This window comes from Protopterus annectens, chromosome 7.part0 (assembly GCF_019279795.1).
Source record: "Protopterus annectens isolate FY-2018-M chromosome 7.part0, PAN1.0, whole genome shotgun sequence".
Lineage (NCBI taxonomy): Eukaryota > Metazoa > Chordata > Ceratodontiformes > Protopteridae > Protopterus > Protopterus annectens.
The window spans coordinates 1211756974-1211781873 of NC_056739.1; the positions used below are offsets into that span (position 1 = coordinate 1211756974).

Sequence of the window (24900 nt, forward strand, 5' to 3'; positions counted from 1 at the left end):
TGTCCAAAGCTTCCTTTAAAAACCTCATTAGGCAACATCTCAAGCAAAGTTGGCAGTGCCATGATTGCTCCCCAGGCTAGTGAAAGCGGATAAGGTACACATACTAAACCTTGCTAATAGTTTTCACTCTTACTCACAAACACCGGCTAATGTACAGTGTATGTACTGTACCTGTGTACTATGTATGTAGTCTACCTATGTTCCAAATTTCAGCTGTACACCACAAATCTATTAATTACCTTTATTTTTAAATAACATTTTCTTGTTTGTTCTCTCCACTGTAACTGTTGATGTGCTGCATACCACTGTAAAAACATGTCTATTGTAATATGTGTGTATACATGTCTAAATATCTAAATGCATCTGTAATTTTTCTATGTGGAGCTTTTCTTCCCGGGCCTCTGCTGAAAAAAGACCTGTTCGGCTCAGTCAGACACCACAGTTAACAAATGTAAAATAAAACAAATAAATAAATAAAATAAAATGGTCTGAGAATCCCATAACTCCTGTGTGCAGAAGCAAACCTTTCAATGTGTTAGCACAAGATTTCTGGACAAAGTAATAATAATGGAATGAGTGGTAAGAGTCCGAAATCACAGACAGGTTTTATATATTGTTCTTATAAACTTAGAAAATTGCTGGAATAACAGATGTTGTATTGGCATGCATTTTTCTGGTGGATATGAAGTCTGAAACTCGAACGTTCGTCATTATTTAGTTACTTCAATCCTCGTTGATTAGCCAATAAATTTAACGAGGAACAGACCGAAAACAGACAAAAATCTGGACAGTCTGCGAAATTCTAGTCAGTTGAAGGCATGTTCAGAACTGTGGACTCGTCGGATGAAACACTTCTCCCTGCTAAGAAAGGTGCAACAAAGCGCAGCTCTGTTAAAAGTAACATTATTTACATGTGCATTTATTTATTTCACGGACGCACCGTGAAATGTAACTGTGCTGTCAGATCTGACATGTATTACATTTAGAATCAACGGTGCTCGCCGAGTCAATGCACCTAGTGCCTCATGCCCACTGTGTCCCTAGTGTCATACCGAATCTCGGCGCAGTTCTTAGCCAAGGACAGGGGCACTCGGACATCAGCCGCTGGTCAGTGGTAAACACATACTGAATTCACAGTGAAGGAGCTCTACTCGCAGACGAGCTGGCAGCGCACTCTCTCCTTTAGTGCGTAATTCTGCTGGGTAGTGCGTCCCTTCCTAATTATTCATGAAGCACTCCTGTTGCACCCTTTTGTCACCACCGACCTCTTTCACTGGCACCTCCGCCGGCACCGAAGGGCGGGAACGAACTATAAATACCAGAGGGGAGTTGTGGGGAAGACAGAATGGAGCGTATGTGTTCAAGTAAAGGGCCATAAAGACAGGGTGTCTTGTCACAGCCACAGCAAACAACCGAGAATAACTTCAGAGCGATCGTAGCCCCTTTACGCCCACCAAGGAGGCTGCTGCTACCCCTTTTTTCTAATAACATCTGCACAAGCAACTTGTTTCTTTTTTCACATTAGTTACTGTGGACTGCAGCGTGTAACATCACCATGTTCCATACAACTGCAAAAACGGTGCAGGTCAGCAGCCTCTTCTGGGTGGGTTTCTTATTTCCACTACTTTTTTTCTCTTTCGTTTCAGTCACTGTCTCAGTCAGTGTGGACCTGACAGAACTCAGAAACAAAGTTGCGAAAATCAAAGTAAATCCTAGAGGAAACCTGTGGGCTACAGGTGAGACGTTTTATATTTTTGTCACCACTTTATAATTTCACGAATTTCTAACTTATGACATTACAATGAGAGGTCTGTATTTTAGAGCTTTACCATTTCTTCATCATATATGTAGCCCTATGTGCTAGAAACTAGAAGAGTCTATATTTCATTATAGAATTTCAATTTACTGTATGATGAACAGAGTAGTGCTATTTATATATATATATATATCACTATATATATATATATCACTATATATATATATATATATATATATATATATATATATATATATATATATATATATATATATATCACTATATATATATATAGAGAGAGAGACACACACACACACACACACACACACACACACACACACAAACGCGCGCGCACACACACACACACACACACACACACACACACACACATATGAAAAGCAACCTGTTTCTAAAGTTGCATCTTTTCAACTCTTCACTTTGAATATCATTTTCCTCATCTTGCCACAGTCGTAAAAGAAAACGGTTGTCATATTTTCAAATGATGAATGTGAAAGGGTTTTTTTTAACCAAATATGACATTTCGCGGGGCAACCAATACTATCAATGCACTAAAGTTTCACTTTACTAGGTAAAATAGAGGCTGTCAGTTGTAAAATGTATTTGTTGTTAGTCTTTCATGCCAAATTAGCTGTTAAGGGTAGTTTCTGAAACATTTAGAGGAAATAGGATTTTGCATATTTTTAGTTAGATCATAAACATTTAATGACATCTGCTCTAACAAGAATATCATTGTAAAGAGCATGCATTAATTCCACCATTATAAGGTGCAACTACCTTTTACCAGGGTGTCATAAATTATTACTTATGTAAATTACTGTTCTCACCTACCGTCTACCTTCTGTGTGATTACACTTTTGGTATACTGGAAGGAACTAAGAAATGCATTTAGACATTGCACTATTTCCATTTGGGTTTTACACAGATAGTAACATTTCATCTTGCACGTTGTTAAAATGTTGTCAAAATTACAAACAAGATCTTACTATCAGTTATCACTAAATGACAGCTTTACTGTTAGTTTTCTGATAAGACTATGGAACACTGAAGAGAATAAACGGCCAGATTATGTAAAAGTGAAAGCTGTGAGAATAAATTTCAGGTTTGTTTGAAGTACAGTGATTAGTACAGCTGCTCTGGGGTATAACAAATCTATACAAACCACAGGACTAAAGGGGCATAATAACTGGTTGTGAAGTGGGGGCATGGTAGATATCATCATGCCCGTCACATGACTTCTTCTGCCAAAAGTAAAAATATCTTTTAGAAAAAAAAGATGTTCAAGAACTTTTGGACAGAGACATACCTCTCAACCTCTTAGAGCAAGCAATCTGGACAAATAATGGGGGGGGGGGGGCAAAATAGGGAACATTTTTAAGTATTGCGCTTACAAAATTAAAAGGTAGTTAGAGTAACAGGCTTTACGTTAGTATGAATATTCTGAAGGGTATGAAGGCTGAAACTCAAACATCTATCATTATTTTCTGAGTTAAATCTTCAACAATTTGCCAATGATTTGCTAGAAAACCACAATTTTGTGAAAAACAGACCAAAAATATGAAGCAAAAATCTGGGCATTCTGCAAAAATCTGTATAGTTGAGAGGTTTGGTGATGATCATAGGACACAAATGGCACACAAGAAACAGTCTTGGGATGGGCAATCCATAACTGATGATTTTTCTTTTACTTTTTATGTTTATAAAGAATTGTTTAGTATTATGAATTTATAAAAATTAAAGCATTCATGAAAAGACATGCATCAATCTTATTTGATATAGAAGAGTGCAGATGTCGATTACCTACGGCAGAGGGCTTATCAAGAAGATGGAGAAAAAAGGCAGACTGATAGGTTCAAGTGATTTTCTCTTTTGGCAAACTAAATGATGGGTTACTGTATCCCCTGTGATATCAGAATTCTCTGCCTTTAATAATGAAGAGAGCGGGAGTGGAGCACTTTGAATCATCATGTTTCTTTCTTTCTTTTGTTTTTCTGAACACACATACTTGAAATTAACTCATTGCACATTTCGTAAAGTAAAATATTATTTCAGATATTCTTTTTGCAAGAGGTAAGCCATGCTTGTCTGTGTTCCATTCCCTCACATCTTCCTGGACTTTATTTTGTACTCCAAAGTCACAGAACCTTGTGAAAAAATAAACACCCATCTTCTTCAAGCCTGTCCCTCTATCACTAAATTGTTTGACTTTAGAATTGCAATGTATAATCTGACAAATATGGAAAGCATTTCCCCTCAAAGAGATGAGATTGATATAATGGACTTCAATTTTCTAACTCAGTGAAATGCAAATTCATTTTTTCAATGAGATGTGCTTTAATGAAAACTGATACTGTGAAGAATCATGGATCTTACTGTAGCATGAAAGTTGATCTATGTATACACAGACATGCAAAGAAACACAGACACACATACACACACGCGCACACACACACACACACACACACACGTGCGCGCGTGCCACACAAATACACACAGAATATATCAGGCATGATTACTGCAGTCATACTGACATTTTAACCTCACAATAATAATGTGAAACATAGGTGTGATGCAGACAGCACCATAGTTAATTGCTTCTTGTGCAAACCAGATTCTCCCCACAAAAATCTCTATTCATTGCTGTTTCTAAGTAATGAAACATGACAGAATGTGTCACTCTAGCCACACACTGTTTTATTGTTATTTTAAATGCTTAGGATTTGAAAGTGGGGTGCAGGACAGGATACATTCAGCAAAGAACATGTTTTTATTATTTACATTTTTACACAAGCCTTTCCCGTCTCATTCAAATTATCTGGGTGCATCCTGTAACTAGTGTGCATTCTCACAGTGTTATCAGTGTTAGATGCCTGCATTTTTATTAGCTAGGGGTCTTCAGTTGCCCATCTAATGCATTTTACCCAATGTCATTTTCTCTTTTTGTCTGCATTCTTTGTTACATCACATAATCAAGTCAATGCTCTGCATAAAATGGAAGAAAGCAAGGCAATGTTCTTTTCCAGTGACAGGACCCTCACACCTACTACCACACAACAGAAGGCATTGGATAGAGCAGATTTTTGTTTAATTATTTGCTGTTTGTTGGAAGCACATATTTCTCCAGAAAACCAGGTGAAGAAACAGGAATAATGAAGGATTTTTTTCTTTTATAGTAAATAAAAATCTTAAACGAAAACTGAAAATATGCTATCATTCACGTTTTATATAATTTTCAGACCTCTATAAAGTCTTCTAAGGTCAGGTAACATTCAGTTATTTAATAGTGTATTTTATGTTATTTAGTTATTTTTTTTTTGTACTGAGAGTGGAACATATGTTTGCCAGAGATGGAATTAACAAACTAAATTAGAGATATTTTCCATTACAGTCTCCTGGATATTCCTTTGAGGTGCTACAGTGACACATTAGTAGTAAGATTTTTAATATTCTTCTAATGAGGTTATGTTTTTTATCTAATTTATGATGTCTAGTAGTAAGCACAAAGAATTAAGGCTCTGTTTCCTGTAGTCTTGCAGTGTAGGGTGCAGGGTTTGATTCCTTCTATCTGTATTTGCCTACCGTGTAACTCTGAGCAAGTAACTAAACCTGACAGTTCCCCTGGGTCAGCCCTGAAAAGAGATATTTGTATCTAATGGGGTTACTGGATTAACAAATGAATAAAAAAGAATGCATTGACACTTGTCTGGGGATACTTTATCTTAGGACACTGACATGTCCTTAACATGTCAGTGTCCTAATATCAAGTATATAATGAAAAGTATTAATGTTTTATTTTAAATTCATTTGATAATCATTCTTTATTCGTCAGAGAAGACTGATAGCTGTTACTGATAGCTCACCTTGCATAGTTGTGAGTACTGTGAATTATGCAATGTATATTCATCTGGTTACCATGGTAACCATGATAGTCCGAGTAGTTAACTTTTCATTAGTTCACTTGTTCTAGATATTTGTATGGCCTATTGATGTGTCATTTATTATTTACTTTGTAAATTAAATATTATCATTATCTGCAGACTTCTTCATGGAACTCCAGTGGAAATGGGATTTCACATTTGGCATTCCTGGTTAAGAAATGTAATAAACAGACCTTCTCATTCTCTTGAGAAGACATATTCTGGAGTACGTGCAGTAGATATGTACCAGACCTCAAATGTAAAACTAAAAGTACCATCTGGTTTGGTATTAGTAGTATATGAACAGTGCTGGAAAGCAACAGTCCCATCAGATTTATGAAAATCCTTTTTTTCACCTTATATAAAATACATAATTTCTCTTCACTTACTTTCTTAATATCATGTTAGTACTAAAGGCAATTAAAGCTCTTTTTCCCAATAATGATTCCTCAGTACTTTATGAAGTAGCTTGCCCTTTAAAACATTGTAAAGAATGAACTGCTGTGTCGCCAACTTTCAGTAGTGTAAATTTAAAACAGATATTTAGCCATCCATTTTTGTTAATTAGAAGATTGTATACCTAATTTTAATAGTGATGATATACAGCCAGCCACCTGACCAGCATCTGATATGTCTGTCCATATCTTAATCCTGCCTATGTCACCAGCTGTGTAACTTTCTGGTTTTGACATCATTGTTGCTTAGAAACAATAGCAAAGTAGCTGTTAAGTCAGCCCCCTCCCTTTGATCTTGCTGTTTCATTAGAATGATTAGGCTGACAGAGGGGCAAGAAAAAGACTAATATGCTAACTGGGAGTTTTGAGAATGGTTTTGTGCACAATCACCTAAAAGATACACATGTTCTAACGGAAAGAAAATGCCTTTAGAAATGTGGAGTTGCAGTTTGTTATTTGTATAGTTTGTAGTTCTCCATTTCTATATGTCATACTATTTTTATTAATTCAGTAGATGGACAATACAAATGTGCAGTCACATGTTTATACCCATATGCACCAGTGCACACACACAGCCACAAAAGATCTCACCCACATACATGCACACTCACATATTCACAAAGGAAAATACACAAACACTGCATTGATACAACAGTACTCATCTTCCCTTAATGTTTTCCTTATCTTACTCAACTTATCAGTAACAAATGCATAAATTATTTTACAGGAGGATAACAAATATTATATGATGGGTATTTGTATAACCAGCCACAGTCATTAACTGCAGCTTCTGAACTAAACTATTAAGCTCTGATTAAGTAATGAAATCTTGAAACAGACCCAGTGTACTAGAGCCACGTTATGCTATGCTGCTTGGCTTCAAACATTGGATAACCAGGTAGGTGGATATGCCCAATGATCCTTTTCACCTACAACCTGGACTTCAAATGTCACACATCTTAAGTTAAGCGATGTGACTGGTAGTAGTTTGTTCTGAGGTAAACAATATGCCTCTGGTAAGCACATATTAAATACTGTCTGTATAAATGTGCACAACAATGTTGTGATATTGTTCAGTGGCTAATAGGACAGCATATAGAATCATGAATTATCATGACATACTGAGTGACAGGTGTAATAAGTAGCTGTTGAAATTTATTTCAAGGGAAACATTTTAAACTATAGAAAAAAATCTAAAATGATTTAACAATTAGATGATGAATTATTAACTGTTACAGAACACAGGAAAAGACTTCAAAGTGGTTATTATACCCTAGATCTCCCCATTTTATCCTATGGCAACAAAATCATTAAGGTGAACAAATGTTAGTCAGACCAACATCATTTAAGTCAGTGTGATGCAATTCTGCCTGTCTGTAGAAGCTATGGTTGAAAGAGACATGCATATGACCAGTAAGGATAATAGAAGTGCAAAACAAGGGCATCAAAATTCGAAGTACTAGCATTGTAAGAAACTGTGATTCTTCAGTTTAGACAAAGACACTGCAAAGGACAAAATGGGTAGCATTTCATATTAGCGCTGACGATAACACAGAGTACATAAAAATAATTCTGAAGAGAAAATAAGACCAAACATTCAAGACCAGACCATATCTGAAGTTGGAGAGGAAGTCACTCTGAAAATGAAACAACACAATGGTATCTGACAGAGAGAGCATTTCAAGCTTACAGTACTCTTTCGTTAGAAGTGGTGAACTATGGAACTGTATCAGATTTCATGAATAAACATTAGAGCTGGTACGTAAGTAGTAGTGATAAGCTAAGGTGACGGACAATTGCAGGGATTAGCTGCATTATGGTAAGTGTGGTTGAGTGTCGTCATTTGTTAGTTTATAAGCATAGACTTAGAAATTCACGATGGTGTACTAAATCCAAGCCCAGAATAGTCACTCTGCATCCATATCTGTATAATGTTTGTGTGTCTGTATGTGTGTGTGTGTTTGTGTGTGTGTGTGTGTGTGTGTGTGTGTGTGTGTGTGTGTGTGTGTGTGTTTATGCGTGTGTGTGTTTATGTGTGTGTGTGTGTGTGTTTCATGATTGTTCTATAAGTCACAAGGGATGAAATCAAACTCCCTAATCCTACAGCACAATAGATTTCATTTATCACAAACTTGGATCCCTATGCATTTAATTTATCCATTTATTTCTGTTATTTTATTTTATTTTTTTTTTTAGTTTGTATTAATGTTTCCCATTCATTTCATTGTGGTGGAGTGATGATGATATTTGCCTGAGTTGTTTACTGGACTGGGTTTTATGCAGTTTACAATTTTCTTATGAATGGATTGTCTTGTGTGTATTTTTTACTGTAGTCCTGAGGATATGTTTTTCTTTTTTTATAATATCAGGTAATTTTGTTGTATTACTTTAGTGGTCTTGTGAAAGATGTGTTCAATTATGTTAGTTTTGTAGCTTAATAATAGTTTTAATTAGTTTGAAAGTGGTAATGATTGTATTTTTTTGCTTTTTTATTTTATTTTTAAATTATCATTTTGATTTAGTTGACCTGGATATACTTTGAAGTACTAAAGTATTTCTAAACCACAAAGCAAATGCTGTTATTCACAGTGGACCGGGATAAAGACATTTTAATAAAAATCTGCATATAAACTTCTTCAGAGTAAATAAAAATATTCATAATGGTTAAAATATATATTAAAACACGAAGTCACATGAATAACAACAGACCAATCTAACATTGCTAAACTGACAAATTTTAAAAATCCATAAATGTAAAACCAGTAAAACATGTAAAATGTACATTTGCACAAAAATAAATACTTTAGAGAATTGATAAATATACATAATATAAGAACATAACTTCAAACTTATAAAAAATTGAATGTAAAGGGCAAAGAATCATTTATTTTTCAATTGAATATGTGTTACACTCTGCTAGCCCTTAAAGATATCTTGTCATTGAGACCAGAGGGCTGGGTTGTATTCAGTTTTATTTACCAATATAATTCCCTTGATTCAAATAATGCTTTCCAAGCCCCCCCTCCCATCTAAATTGGAAACTTTCTGCACTTCATAAAATAAATATATTTTTTAATCCTTTCACTCTGCAGAAAGGCAATCCTGTGCATTACTGGGATCATATTTCCTAATGAATTTTGTGTTCTTGTTCTCAGCTGATGCTCAGTCTTACGGAAAAAGAAGAACCAGTCAGACATATTGTAATGCAAATAACCTCTGTGGTACCATAATTAAATTTCCCATTGCTTTTAATACTTCTCAGGTAAGATAATAAATTAATGGAGGGTCCATCACAAAATTATTGTGGACAGGATAGGTAAGACTGAGCATCAGCTGAGAGCAAGAATTTATGAACACACATACTATCAAGAAATGTAACCCCAGTAATGCACTGCCTTGTCATTCCACACAGTGCAAGAATTTTAAAAAATGTATTTTATGTAGCAGAGAATGTTTTCCATTTAGATGGGGCGGGGGGGGGGGGGCTTGGAAAGCATTACTCGAATCAAAGTAATTATATTGGCAAATAAAACTGAATGCAACCCAGCCCCTGGTTTCTATGACAAGATATCAGCTAATAGTATTTTATCTTTAATGGCTAGTAGACTTTAATATATGATTGATTGAAAAATAGATGTTTTTTCCCTTTCTATGCAATTTATGTGTTGAACATGTTTTCTTATTAATGTGTATTTATCAATTCACTGAAGTATTTATTTCTGTGCATATATACTTTAGATCTTTTACTGGTTTTAGATATATGGATTTTTAATATTTGTCAGCATAGTATTGTTTTTGGTTACTATGACGCTTCCCAAATGAACAATACGAGATTCACTGTTTATCTTAATGACCCTGCATTTTAGGTTGGTCAGTTGTTAGTCATGACCTTGGGCTATCAACCTGAGCCTGTAAAAGCCATACCTGCTACAGAAACAAAGAATGCTGAAGGGTGCTTTTTGCCCGATGTACCACTTGGTGCATAAATGGGAAAGAAAGAGAGAAAGTTGTTAGTCATGTGGTTTTGCATTTTATTATATATTTTAAACATTTTGAATGCGTTTTTTGTATTCTGAAGAAGTTTGTATACACTGGAATGAATGAAAGCATTTAATTTTTATTAAAATTTCTTTATCCTGGTCTGCTATGTCTACTGGTGTTTGATTTGCGATTTATCAATTATTACAGTGGTTGTGGTATGTCTTTTTTGATATTGAAGTATTGCCCTTGAGCTGTCATTCATGATCTTAATACTATCCAGTAGACCATTGAAGGACATTTACATAATTGTAATATGAATATTAATGTTTTTTTTCTTCCAAGGTTATACCAGCTCCAAGAAAATGGGATAACTTTATTTCCCCTTTCTTTGAGTTGCTGCAACATCTGAAGCAGTATATTTAGAGAATAGATGTGTGAAGGCAGAGTCCAACATTGTGGGGTGTAAGGAAGCACAACCTCCCTGCAAAAGTACTTTAGTTTGATGAGTTGTGGTGGTTAAGTGGGGTGGCAAGTCTATGTAGCCAACAGGTTGTCAGTGAAAACTCAGGCTTTAAAAAGCCAAATTAAACTGACTGTATTGTACTTCTAAGGCTTTGATTTCTTTGGGAGAATTGTTTTTATGGTATGTGTGTGTGCAGTGTTTGAAAATGTTTCCCTTTAAACTGTGACTGGGGCTGAGTTACTTTGATTAGTTATGATTTTTGATGGTTGGTGATAGGGACTAAGTACTGAGAAATGCTTGATGATATACAGAGAATGGTTAAAAAATATGTACACTTTGTAGCTGAAAACCATATCTATTATACCTTCCATAATTGTACACTTTGAGAGTAAGTATATACATTGTTTGGCAGTTGTTGTAGAGGATTGAGGAGCTGTTAGTGAGCTGCTTCCTGTAGCCCAGGGTTCGATTCCCTCAACCTGCATTGCCTAACTGTGTGACTCTGAGCAAGTCACTTAAGGAGACAGTGCTCCTGGGTTGAATCTGAAAAAGGTCCATAGAGATCAGTGCTCTACCTTAGCTAACAAATAAAATAGAATGAATATATATGTATGAGTTATCTTGAAGTGCTCTATCACTTCATCTAAACATAAATCATCTCAAAAAAGTGATTTAAAAAAATTAATCTAATGCTAGCACACACTACATACTATATAACTCTGATATGAAGGAAGGCTTAGCCATTTGTGATCACCGATGATTGTTTTTACAGAGTTGTAAGTTATATTACACTTTACTTTACCACACTGTGTTGTACTGCAAGAGTTGGTTGTGCACTTTCAGTGCTTTTATCTTTTTTTTTTCACTGTAGGGCGACCGTGGAGTTGCTATACAAATATATGTATACGTATATATATATATATATATATATTCCACAAGCTACATGCCCATAGAATGGTGCACAGCAACGGTTATTCCTCTCCACAAAGGAGGGGCCACAACTGACCCTGGTAACTATCGCCCCATAAGCCTGACTAGCCTGGTCTGCAAGGCTATGGAGCGCGTCATCATGGAACTCATTAACAAAGACATTGGGAACCTCCAAACACTTGACCCGACCCAGTTCGGCTTTGTTAAGGGCAGATCATGCCTACAAAACTGGTTGACTTCGTCAAGACAGTCACCAAGGCCATAGACGAGGGAAAGGTGGTTCACACAGCCTACCTTGACCTCGCCAAGGCTTTTGACACCATTCCCCACTTGGGTATTACAGAAAAACTCACCAGACTGAACATAAACCCCTATGTCATGAGATGGGTTGCCAACTGGCTTACAGACAGAACTCACACGGTAAGAATAGCGGGCTCCAGGTCCGGCTCTAAACCAGTCACAAGTGGTGTCCCACAAGGCTCAGTCCTGGGATCCCTACTGTTCGGCATATACTTCTCAGAAGTACAGGCAAACACAGGAGGACTATGGCTAACCAAGTTCGCTGATGACTGCAAACTGGGAGCCATAATTGACTCTCCGGCTGACATGGACATCCTCCAAAAGGGCCTTACTGAGATGGACACCTGGTGTCAAAGTCATGGTCTCAAGCTAAATGCCAAAAAATGCATAGTTATCCCATTTGGGAAAAACAAAGCACCCACGAATTACCACATAGGTGGCAGCTCCCTTAATACAGAAGAGCTAATAAGAGATCTGGGGACCCAGGTAGATAGTAATCTCTCCTTTGACAATCATATTGCCAAAGTAGTTAGGAAATCCTTCTATGTGGCTCATCTAATTACTAAAGGGTTCGCATCTAGAAATAAAGAGGTTATAGTGCCCCTCTACTCGTCACTCTTTAGACCCATCATAGAGTACAATGCCCCATTTGGGATGTACCTCACAAGACACTTCCAACAGCTGGAAAGACCACAAAAGTACCTCACCAAGAGGATTACTGGTCTCAAACATATGTCCTATGCAGCCCGACTGAAAAAACTCCGGCTGTACTCAGTGGCATATCGTATACTCAGAGGTGATCTCTGCCTGACTTACAAAGCCATGTTCAACTCAGAATTGATGGACATGCTCCACCTAAAGAAATCCAAGTCACTGCGAGCCATGTGCTCTAGTGAGCTAAACCTCGCCACAACAATAAATAGAACATGCTGGAGGGATAGATTCCTGTCACAGAGACTCCCCATGCTTTGGAACAAAATTCCAAATTACATCAGGCAGAGTCCCTCACTAACACTCTTCAAAAGAAACCTTGACGAGTCGATGGGTAACAGAAAATACACCCCTGGGATCACTTCATTGGCTCTGCTTGACAGAGGATCAGTTAATTAATCAATGGGGCAGCGAAAGCCGACACACTCTGGCTAGGTTTATAAATGCCCTCAGGCAGATAGCCTAGTACCTACCTATGAACCTATATATATATATATATATATATATATATATATATATATATATATATATATATATATATACAAATACACATATATATATATATATATATACATATATATATATATATATATATATATACATATATATATATATATATATATATACATGGGTTTACTTTAAAGGATTGAAATGCCACATCAATGAAGACCATATTATCAAGATGACATCCTCGAATCTTGAAAACATCAAACACCCAGAATCATGAAACCTAACCCTGGGAAGTGAACAACTGGGCCACCAGGATAAAAAAAAAAAACAATGCAGCAAGTAAAACCTACAAAAGTGGGGGGAATCACCCCCACACCTCCCAGTGTGAGCATCTGTGTCCCCACACACCCCAACTAAATACTCCTACTCCAACATTGCATTACAGTGGCAAAAGGGCAAGGTTCACCATGGCAGCCAAGTGGTTCACTACCCATGGTTAGGTTTCATAGTTCTGGGTGTTCGATGTTTTCAGGATTCAATGCTATTGTCTCAATAATATGGTCTTAGATGATGTGGCATTTTGATCTTTTGAGGTAGAATCATATATATATATATATATATATATATATATATATATATATATATATATATATATATATATATATATATATTTATTAGCAGGTATGGGGGTGCAGGAAGCATGCCCCTCTGCAAAAAACACATTTTTTTCCATTTATGTGCTGAGTTTGGATTGTGTGTGTGCTAGATTAGTTTTGTTTCAGTCACTTGTTTTTAGACATTGTGTATTAAGATCAAATGACATAGACTAGTGTGAGTGAGTGTGTATGTGTGTGTGTGTGTGTGTGTGTGTGTGTGTGTGTGTGTGTGTGTGTGTGTGTGTGTGTGTGTCTGTGTGTGTGTGTCTGTGTGTGTGGGTGTGTGCGTGTGTGTGTGTGTGTGTGTGTGCGCGTGTCTGTATGTCTGTTTCATCCTCCTTGATACAGTTTCACAGGTAAGTACTAGGCTAACTGCCCTTGTGGGCTGTTTTAAGCCTAACTAATTTTCATCTACAAATGATGGTCTATAAAAACATACACCTTGTGTATGTGTGTATATTATGAGTTTTGTATTCTTGCATACTTAGCAATGGATTTGGGTGTTGGTAATGTTTTATATTTTTGAGTTGTCTTGGGATTGGCCATGTCAAAGCAAGCCGCAATGCGTATAATTAGAACCAAATGTCTTCTAACAAGCTTAGAGTTGATGGATTGTATTGTAACTACCAATATGCCATTTTTACATCGCAAACTAAATAAATTTGGTTAGTCAATGTGTGAGTCATGTTGTAATAAGGTAAAAGCCTAAATAAAAATGCACTCAGAATTGTAAAATTTCAATGAGTCAAGTGACAGTTATGCTGTAAGAGTCCAGGTGGCACTGTGCAACAGTATATATGAAGTGCTGTAATCATTCAATATGATTACTGTAGAACATCACAAACTGTAAGAAACTGAGCAATGCACTAAGCTAAGAATATTTTGTTTCTTTGGATGTGCAAGTAGTTCAACTGGCTGAAGGCATGATGTAGGGACAACAAAGCTAAGTAGTGACAAACAACATGCTTAACTTTTCAGAAATTTGTTTTCATTCATGTATTCCCCGAGAAGGCCCAACTGCACTTTATTTTCTTTGCCACTGTAGGAATCCCATATGCAGGAGGCAGGTTGAGTCAGCTTCTCAGAGTTCCTGGCTTCAGCAGCGGTGATCCTTTAAGCAGTATACTTCAGTTTTGATTTACAAAATGTATCTTACTGTAGATGGCCATGTTAGGAAAAGCACTTCTGAAGCAGGCAGGGTTAAATGCAATACATGGAATATTGCTAAACAAAAGCTGTCCATCATATTTTTTTCAGACTCTACAGTTAACAGAACATGGTATATGTTTGTTTCTCATAATTGTGGTAGCCATGCAATTCATTATCTTATTTAGCAAATGGTATTGATGGTTCATGTAAAATGCTATTTACGTTTTTGTTTTCACGAAGTACATTTTAATTTTGAAGAAACATTATTTTCTGATTGTGCTCATAGGGTTGTGTGTGCCTTTATATGTGATCATATTTATGACCCATATTCCTGAAACATATTTAGTGAACCTGTTTCTTTATAATTGTTGCTGATGTATTATGACCACATCGTCTTTCCTTTTCAAGACCTGAACATATGCCGTCCTTTTAGCACAACCAGTTATCATGTACCAAATATATAAATTGATATCGTAAGCAACACCACAAAGCAGGTTCAGATTCCTCCATATTATTTTGAAATTCACAGGTGTGTACATTTATATTTACTAACTGCAGGTTTGCATTTTTGATATTATAAAGTACTTTGAGGTCATGTTTCTGTCTCCGTCTACTTCTTTCTGAACAGAGTTAGACAGAGAAATAGTCAAGTATGGAGGAGAATGGAATACAAGCAATGAAATAAAACAGCAAAGACATTTTAATTTAGATTTCTTTACATAGACTTTGTCTTAACACATTTCATAACTCGTGGCATGACAAAAGCATATTCTTGTTTCTATTTCAGCACTCATGCATATCTCATAAGTGCATGTAAATATCAATACTTCATGGTTATGTAGTAAGTGAAAAGTAAGCTATCTCCTTCAAGGATATAATGCAAATAATACAGTTCTGTGCTTTACTATTATAACTTGAACTGTAAGTGCCTCAGATTACACTATTACACTAGATACACATTACTACATTAGATTACTAGATACACATTATTGCCTTCCCACAGTGCATCTAATTTTTCCTAGGATATAGTAAAGGGATCAGAATCTCCCCACAGTGTGAGAAAAGACTAACAACAGAAGCAAACAGAATTAAAAACTTGTCATAGAAATGCTGGTAACCTGAACATTAGAATACTCCAAATGGATCTCGAGTTTCTGCAAAATCACTGAATATTCTTTCAGTATCAGCACAAAGTTAAAGCCTTTTAATTACACCTCCATCTGAACAAAGATAACTGGCTTTACTAGCTAAAAGTTTTATTATTAGTAGAGATACTTCCTAGAGAAATTATAGCTGAAACTGGCTAATATGCTGAGTAGCACTAATCCCTCATACAAAACTTCACATTACCACAGCAAGCACCCCTCTTTCAGTGTGTTTCACACACATACTGCTGATACCCTGAAACCCTGAAAATCCATAGTTTATTCTACCAGAACAACACAAACATAAACTGGCTGAGCACTAATGACTCACTGTTCAACAGTTCTCCAAATTAACTAAATTTAATTCTGCTAGTCACATCTTAAATGCACCTCAGCTTAAAGACTTACCATCACACATCACTGAATTGTATTGTAACTAATATACTACATACATGTAAGCAGATTCAAGTTTTCCCCAACTTATTTATTGGTCACTTCCCTTTATTTACTCTGATCCTTTAAATATAGCAAACCATCCCATTTATTTTTACTGTCATATTTTTTATTGTTTCTAGTCAAAATTACAAAACTGCAATTCAAATAATTTAATATACATATTAAGTATTTCAAATAAACTAAAGGAAAAGTCAAAAACATATAAGGAAAAAGAAAAACATATTAAAATAAAGCATATCATATTGCTAAATGTCCTTTAAATCAATTACATTTATCATATCATATGAAAGAATAATTGGCAAATTCCTATAAAAATAACTTTCAATATCTCCATGGGCAATCTTCAAAATTTTCAAGTGACATAATTCATTTAATCCATCACTTTTGGATCTTATGAATATTTCATCCATTTATGACCAATTAGAAATATTAAGGTTATAAAATCTTAAAAAGAATGAAAGAGACATATTTTCCACTTTCTAGATACAGTATTATTATCTAGAATGCAGCAGAATATGGGTATTTAAGAGAAGATAGAAATGGAGCACTGAACAAAATTTTGGGCCAGATTCCAAAAGAGTTGCTGTTAGTGTAAGTCTGCCCTGATTCCAAAAGACCTGCTCTCACTGTGTAACACTTTGGTGTTATGCCTATTTGCAAACAGGCTCACTATGGGGACAAGATTAAAAATCAACTACTCTCAGCCTGTTATTTACATTAGGGGTCACTTGCACTGATAGCACTGATGAATCGGGGCCTATGTGTTTGGTCAAAATAAAATTATCCATCAAAATGGTTTGCAATGTCTTGCATAAAATTATTGACTATCCTTTTAAAATTTGTGTAGGGAGACACATTCATAAAGTATGTGTACCAAATCATCCTTTAGATCCTTTACATGTCCAACATTTATTATTATGCGTATTAAATGTTTTAGCCAACCAATACAGAGTACAGCATGCCACGTGACCAAGGTTTCACTTAAAAGTTTTCCAAAAAATGAGAAGGTATGTAAGCAGGTAAGCACAAATAACAAATTTCTCATTATCATCTAAATCAGAACATGCAGCATTTTTTATATAATTCTAAACTGAATTTGGAATGATTATTTATAATTTCAAAATCTTAGAAAAGTTAGATAAGTGAGACCTACTACTTACTTTATTGTTTAAAATTAAATTAAGATGACTATTTCAGTTAAGAATGTTGCTTTTCTCTAAATTGGGTATACCCTAGAATTTTTGATATATAAGGTTTCAAATATTTTGGATCTCTAGTCAACCTACATACATTAGATTATACTTTTGTTGTATATTTTCTACTGATAATATTTAAATATTATCTTAATCAGTATCTTATTATATAAAACTTTTTCCAAATCAGTTGTTATTTTTGTTAAATGTAATTGAAGTTATTGATCTCAATGTATTATTTATGTGACAAGTAGAAAAATCCATTATTTTAATTGTGAACATGTAAGTTTATTTTTAAGATAATTAAATTATAAACATTTTATTTTTATGGGATGTGCTTGAAATATTACAACATAAATTTACAGTTTTACATAAAAACATGTACCTTCTGGTATTGGAAAATATAACATTGTATTTGAATTTATTTTCAACTCTGGGTTCAGCTTTCTATTTTATCAATAATGAGTTGTTTGTATTATAAATAAAATTAAAGTTATATGTATTATTAAACTATAATATTTGATCTAAATGTTGATTCTGCTATGAATCATCAAATGGGAAAACTGCTAGCAGCAGAAATGCTGAAAAATAGTGTCCCAAAACACAGAAAGATGAAAAACTTAACTTCAACCATTTTTTGTATCACCAAGATCCTGACTACCCCTGATGTTGGGAGCAAGCCTCCACACTGGCAAACGTACCACACACGCACACACACACACACACACACACACACACACACACACACACACACACACACACACTCACATATATATGTATATATATATGTATAGGTCTACTTCTAAATTTCGAATTTTCAAAACCTCAAATTGCTTATGGTTCAGACCATAAGATCGAAGTTTTGAAACTTTGAAATTTAAATAAAAAACATTTAGAAAATCTGTTTTTTTTTAGTTTTTGCAGGGGGCAAGTCCCCCTAGGCCCCCAAACCCCCTGCTAATTAACTATACCAACTCCAAGATTGGATTACATCAAGGAAAATAATAAATATACCATTCCATGCTATACGGCAATCTCCATTTAAATGGTTCACAGTTTCAAAACTTCCATTTTATGGTCTCAACCATAAGCAATTCCAGGTTTTGAAAGTTCAAAATTTAGAAGTAGACCTATACATATATATATATATATATATATATATATATATATATATATATATATATATATATATATATTTATATATATATAGGGTCTATATTAGATACTGGAAGAGGCATTTCATCGAATGCCCTCTTCATCGACCCGTAAACCACAAAAACACAAAACAGCGAATGTGCATATAAGTGATTTCTTTCCTTGAGAAAGAAATCGCTTACCCTAAGCAAAAAGCACATCACTACAAACAATACCCCCCACACACCCCCTAACTAAATATACCAACTCTGAGATCACACTACAGTGGGGAAAACAGCAAAGTAACAGAGGTGGCCAAGCGATTTGTTTCCCATGGAAAGAAATCGCTTATATGACATTAGCTGTTTTGTGTTTTCATTATTTAATGGTCAGTGAAGATGCGTTCGATGAAATGTCTCTCTGAGTATATATATATATATATATATATATATATATATATATATATATATATAGACCATATGATCGACTTTCTGAAAAGTCAAATGACACAAAATAACAAAAATTTACATTTTTGCAGAGGAGTAAGTCATCTGCACCCCCATACCCCCTGTATATTATATATACCAACTCCAAGATTGCACTACAGTGGGGAAAAGGGTAAATTCTCCAATCCCACTATACTGTGACTTTTTGAAAATTCGATCTGAAACGTCAGTCTTCTGAAGGGGACCATATATATGTGTGTATATATATATATATATATATATATATATATATATATATCAATTCCACTGTTGCACCAACATAAAAAAGGGAGAAAACTCAAAAAGAGGGGAATCAGGGAATCACTGCTGACACACATTTAGAAATCATATGGAAAACAGTGACTGACATTATGTTTCTCAGCATCTTTTGCTTTGAGCAACAGACACTCAAGGAATTTTACCTTGACAACCTTTAGAGGAGCCTCTTAATCTGTTATAGATTATTTCCAACTTGTATCTGCGTAGAAAAAAATGTAAATTTTGTTCTATCATTTTCATTTTCCTTTATAAGTTCATTTGGTCTTAGAGCGTTAACCAAAGGTTCAGAAGCTACTGGAAACAATGGAAAGGACTTGATACAACCCTGCTTAGTACTTTAACTAATTTAGCAGGCTAAGAAAACTTAAACCTTATTTAAGTAAGCTGTAGAGCTATAATGTAAATATTTGCTTATATCTAGAACATCTAGGAGAAAATCAGAACTATTTAATGTTTTAAATAAAAATGTCCAATCCAGAGAAATGAGAGCTATATATAAATTAACTGTTATTATTACCTTTTCACCACAAGAGGGCACCATTTCCTAGATTTTAGCTTTTTCACTGAATCCTAGCAGTCCCCGAGCTGGCTTACCCAGCGTCTTCTGAGTAACTGGTTAAAGGTAGTTTCTCTGATTCATTTTCATTAAATACGGCGTGTACAGAAAGTGCCAGTTGTTCTTTTTCCCATAGGGTTGTGTCTACCAGAAGTTTCTAAATGTAGCATCAAATAATCTAAGACCTATATATGTGCCTGCAAAATCCCCTTTGTTACTCTCCCTTTTTCACTCAGCCACCTTTAAAAAGACTATAACTTACCTGTTTACACCATCAACAGACTGTTTTTTTCCATTTTATGGTGCTCGGCTCAACCCACTCCGTTTGTCCTCACTTTGCTTGGGTTCACTCGGCTCCCCTACCCTACCCGCATTCCCACTCACCCCCCTTATCCTGTAATTTATAGCTAAACTTACCACACCCCTTTCCCTCTTTCTACCTATCTACTGCCCTTTATAAACCCTCTGACTCTCTCCTCTCCCCTCCTTCCTCACATCACAATCAACAACCCCACCCGCATCCACTCCCCACTCCCATCCACTCCCTCTCAGCTCTTATACCACACCATTTATCTCACCATGCACTACCACAACTGCATAGTAACAAATACTCTTTTACTCCTTTCACTCTAGTTCACCCAGTACTACACATCACTACACATATTCAACATAACATACACCCATTCTCCAACACTATCAATAACTACCACAAACTCACCATCACACACCTTCTCTGACATCTGCCTACAACTATATAACTCTACTTACCTACTTACCTCCTTCAAACTCCTAAAAACTCTCTGTCCACATTCCCCTGCTTACAAACATCCCAAATTCACTAGCAAGCCAAGACACTCTATCACAAAAATCAAACTACAAGGAGACATCCACCCCAACCCAGGCCCCAATAACACCCCCCTCTCCTCCACAAACCTCATCTTACTCCTCTCACTGCCACACAAACTCCCATCCCTACCCCCCACTCCCAAAAACATTCAACTCTGACCTGCTATTCACCAACTTCAACCTTCATAGTATAATTAACAAAGCTAGTGAATTTCTGACACAGCAGTTATAACCAAAACCTGGCTAAAGCTACACGTCAAGGACAATGAGATTATCACAAATAGCTTATAATATTATTAGACTAGACAGAAGAAACAAAAGAGGTGGTGGTGTAGCAGTTCTATTTAAGGATAACCTTAAAGTTGAATAAATCCAATGCTCCCCACCAGACCTTCCCAACACCGAGATTCTAACCACACACCTAGAAATAAACCCAAGCAAAACAATAATTATCATAGCCTCCTACCTCTCTCCTGGCAACAACCTACCCATCACTGAAAGTCTCATTTCATGGGCTTCTCTACATTTCAACCACAAAAGTATTATTCTTGGTGACTTCAGCCTTGACTGGCAAACCTGTACCTCCAATAACCCTTCCAATTTCCTCAACCTCTACAAATTCACACAGATCATAAATTGTCCCACTCGCATTGACAAACACACCAAAAGACAGTCTGCATTAGATTGGATACTAACCAGCAATCTCAACCGAAGTTACACAGCAGGCTGCCTTCCTGACTCACTCACCCACCATTCTCCTACCTTTCTATACAGAAAATGTGTACACACACAATATAACATCTCCTACAAATACATCTGTTGCAAAAAGTATTTCCCCCCTCTATTTTTAACCTGATTCTGCAACAACATGATTGGACACCTCTAAAATACCTTTAGCTAGACCTGGCAGTACAATTCTTCAACACTGCCTTCCTTAACATACTCAACAAATTTTCCCCAATAAGAAAAGTCCACCCAAAAGCCAAGCCTCTGCCCTGGTTAACCAAAAATGCCAAACTCTTACTTAGACAAAAGGACAGAGCCTGGTCAGATTACCATACCACCAAAAATGAACCAAACCTAACTGTTAATAAACAATTAAGGAATCAAGCAAAACAATAAATCAAAGTAGACAAGCAGAAGTGCTTCCAGTCCTGCCAACAAAAACACCTAAGCAACACCTGTAAATTCTGAAAAAACATAAACTACCCCCTAAGCCCAGGCCACCCATCCACACCAACCCCAGCAACCACTAACAGCACAGATCCCATTGCAACCCAAATCAACTCCCATTTCATAAATTCCATAACCTCCCTACTAGGCTATCAACCCAATACTCCTCTTACTGTCCTTACCTCCACTTCTGATAATCCTAACCCCTTATGCTTTGCTTCCATTCAAACAAGCTACATAAGATCTCTCCTAGCTAAACTTACACCCTGCTGTCTGGCTGCTGACCAGCTCCCAAATGAATTTTTGAAAGTAGCAGCCCCATCTGTTGCTTACCCCATATCTATCTTGATCAATCGCTCAGTTACTGAACATTATGTTGCAACACTCTGGAAAATATCCCACATCATCCCACTCCACAAAGGTGACTCCTCCAAAGAGCTAACCAACTTCTACCCCATTGCCATTCTTTTCCCCCTAGCACAAATCTTAGAAAAATGCATCTACAAACAACTCCTTAACCATCTGCTTTCTAACATTCTCTTATTCAATTCACAACATGGTTTCAGACCCAAACACAGCACTTTCACTGCTCTTATCTCTTTTACTAACACACTATTTATCAGCAAAAAATGAAGGTAAGGTAGTCTCCTCCATCTTTCTGGACATGTCAAAACCGTTGACAACATTTCCCATCAACGTCTATTCAAGAAACTCTCAACCTATGGCATCATCTCCCCCTCTCTGTCTTGGTTCCTCAGTTATGTTTCCAACCAGCAGCAGGCCACCAAATGGCAAATCATTGTCTCTCCCCTACTCCCCATATCTGTTGGTGTCCCCCAAGATTCTATACTTGGCCCTCTTCTCTTCATCTTATTCACAAACTACCTCAGCTCTGCAGCCACACGTGCCACAACAGTCCAGTATGCTAACAATGCTTCCCTTATATGCTCTCCCCCTTCACCCCATGAACATCAACTAAAAATGCAATCATCCTTCTAAAGCATAGAAAAGTACCTATCAGAACATCAACTAATTCTCAACCCAAACAAAACTAAATTAATAATCTTCAAAAACAAAAAGCCAAACCTTGCCATGCCCCTCTGTCAATTCACTCCTCAAATGGAACCAATATAGAACCCACAACCCATAACAAACTCCTAGGGGTCACTATTGAAGATAATCTAACTTTTGAAAAACATGTCTCTATGACAATCAAAAAAGTGCACATCAAGCTTGGCACCTTATATAGGGCCACTCCATTTCTTACCCACAATGCCAGGCTAGCCACTACCCATTCTCACCTGCTTTCCTACCTCCTCTACGGATCTCACATTCTCACCAACAACCTTCGCAAATCTGACCTAAATAACCTAGAATCTTGCTATCACAAAATTGCCAAGTTTGCCTTGAATGCCCTATACAGGACTCATCATTGTACTGTACTCTCTCAACTAAAATGGCTTGAACTCCCCAACCTACTAGCTCTCAACCAAGTTTCAGTGGTCCACAAGTTAATTTACCAACCATCTAACTGTCCTGCCCCCTCCAATCTTGTCCTACCCAGTCATAACCCCAGAACTCTCAGATCCTCCAACAAATGTATGCTAAAGATCACCCAGTCCCACAACTGTCACAGGGACTGTCTTAATTCCAATAAAATTGCCAACCTTTGGAATACTCTCCCTCCTGCAATCACTAAAAATCCACACCATCAGGCATTCAAACTACTATTACTAAACAGCCTAGCTAACCATTGGCACTGTTCCTGTCTAACCCCAGGCTAAATCCTACTAGTCCTCATCCCACCCTTTCCAACACCATAAAATGATTACATCCTACTGCTACTACTTCTTCCCCCTGACCTCCTGCTGTCTGCATTTTCCTTCCTATTTACCCTCCTTTCTTACAGTATTTTGGCACCACTATTAGGTCACTATATGAAAACGATAATCTTGGTTGAAACTCAACTTTCTGGTCTAACAATGCTTTTTCTGTGTAACATGCTATTTGTATTTACCAAATTTTTCACCTACCTGTACTTAAATTTTTGTAACAAAAGGTGTGCATTTAATTTCTTATAATTCTGCTAACTGTAATTACTGCTAATTACTCAAAGAATACGTTGTATACTGGACTATTTTTTGGAGCTTTTCATCCCGGGCCTCTGCTGAAAATGGGCTCCTAGCCCAGTTAGACTTTCCCAGTTAACAAATGTACTAAATAAACTAACTAAATAAATAAATTTATTGTGTAAGCTGGATGATCAATTAATGTTTATACTTTTAAAATGTATCTTACGTTTACCTATTTATAGTATACCAGTCTGATCATTATGAAACAATGGCTGTATAAAAAGTTTGTATTCTGTTTGCTAAGACTGACGTACTTGTGAACATATATTAAATTGTTCTATACTACATTATTGCCTTGTTTAAGGTTCAGAACTATGATGATATATTTCCAAGAGGGATGGATAATATTGTGTATTCTGGTGTTATTATAAACCTTGTGTAATAAAATGAAATGAATTTTGAGATCCATTTTTATTATTTATATTTCATTATTCTTGTCTGGTTTTAGAATTAGAACTATGATGGAATATTTCCAAGAGGGAGGAATAACAGTGTGCATTGTGATGTTTTTCTTTTTAATAGGAAACTTTATTAATGATTTATACATCAACAAAGTAATGACATAATATGATGAATATAAACACAAAAAAACTAACATTTAACATATCACATATAAACATACCATTCTCCAAACTTCATATATAAAGTTGATCAGGTATATTGAAAATTGTCACCTAACTAAGCACAAACCAACCTTTAAATCATTTCCTTGCCC

At 36.0% G+C, this 24900-nt stretch overlaps 1 protein-coding gene across 1 annotated transcript in view; it reads left to right on the top strand.

Annotated features, from left to right (window-relative positions):
* The first annotated feature begins 1196 nt into the window (after positions 1-1196).
* Positions 1197-24900, top strand: part of NMB (neuromedin B) — a 212935-nt gene continuing 189231 nt past the window's right edge. The window contains exon 1 of the mRNA XM_044077839.1: positions 1197-1736. Within this exon, the coding sequence (XP_043933774.1) occupies positions 1556-1736 (181 nt within the window). The 5' untranslated portion in view covers positions 1197-1555. The remainder of the gene's footprint in view (positions 1737-24900) is intronic.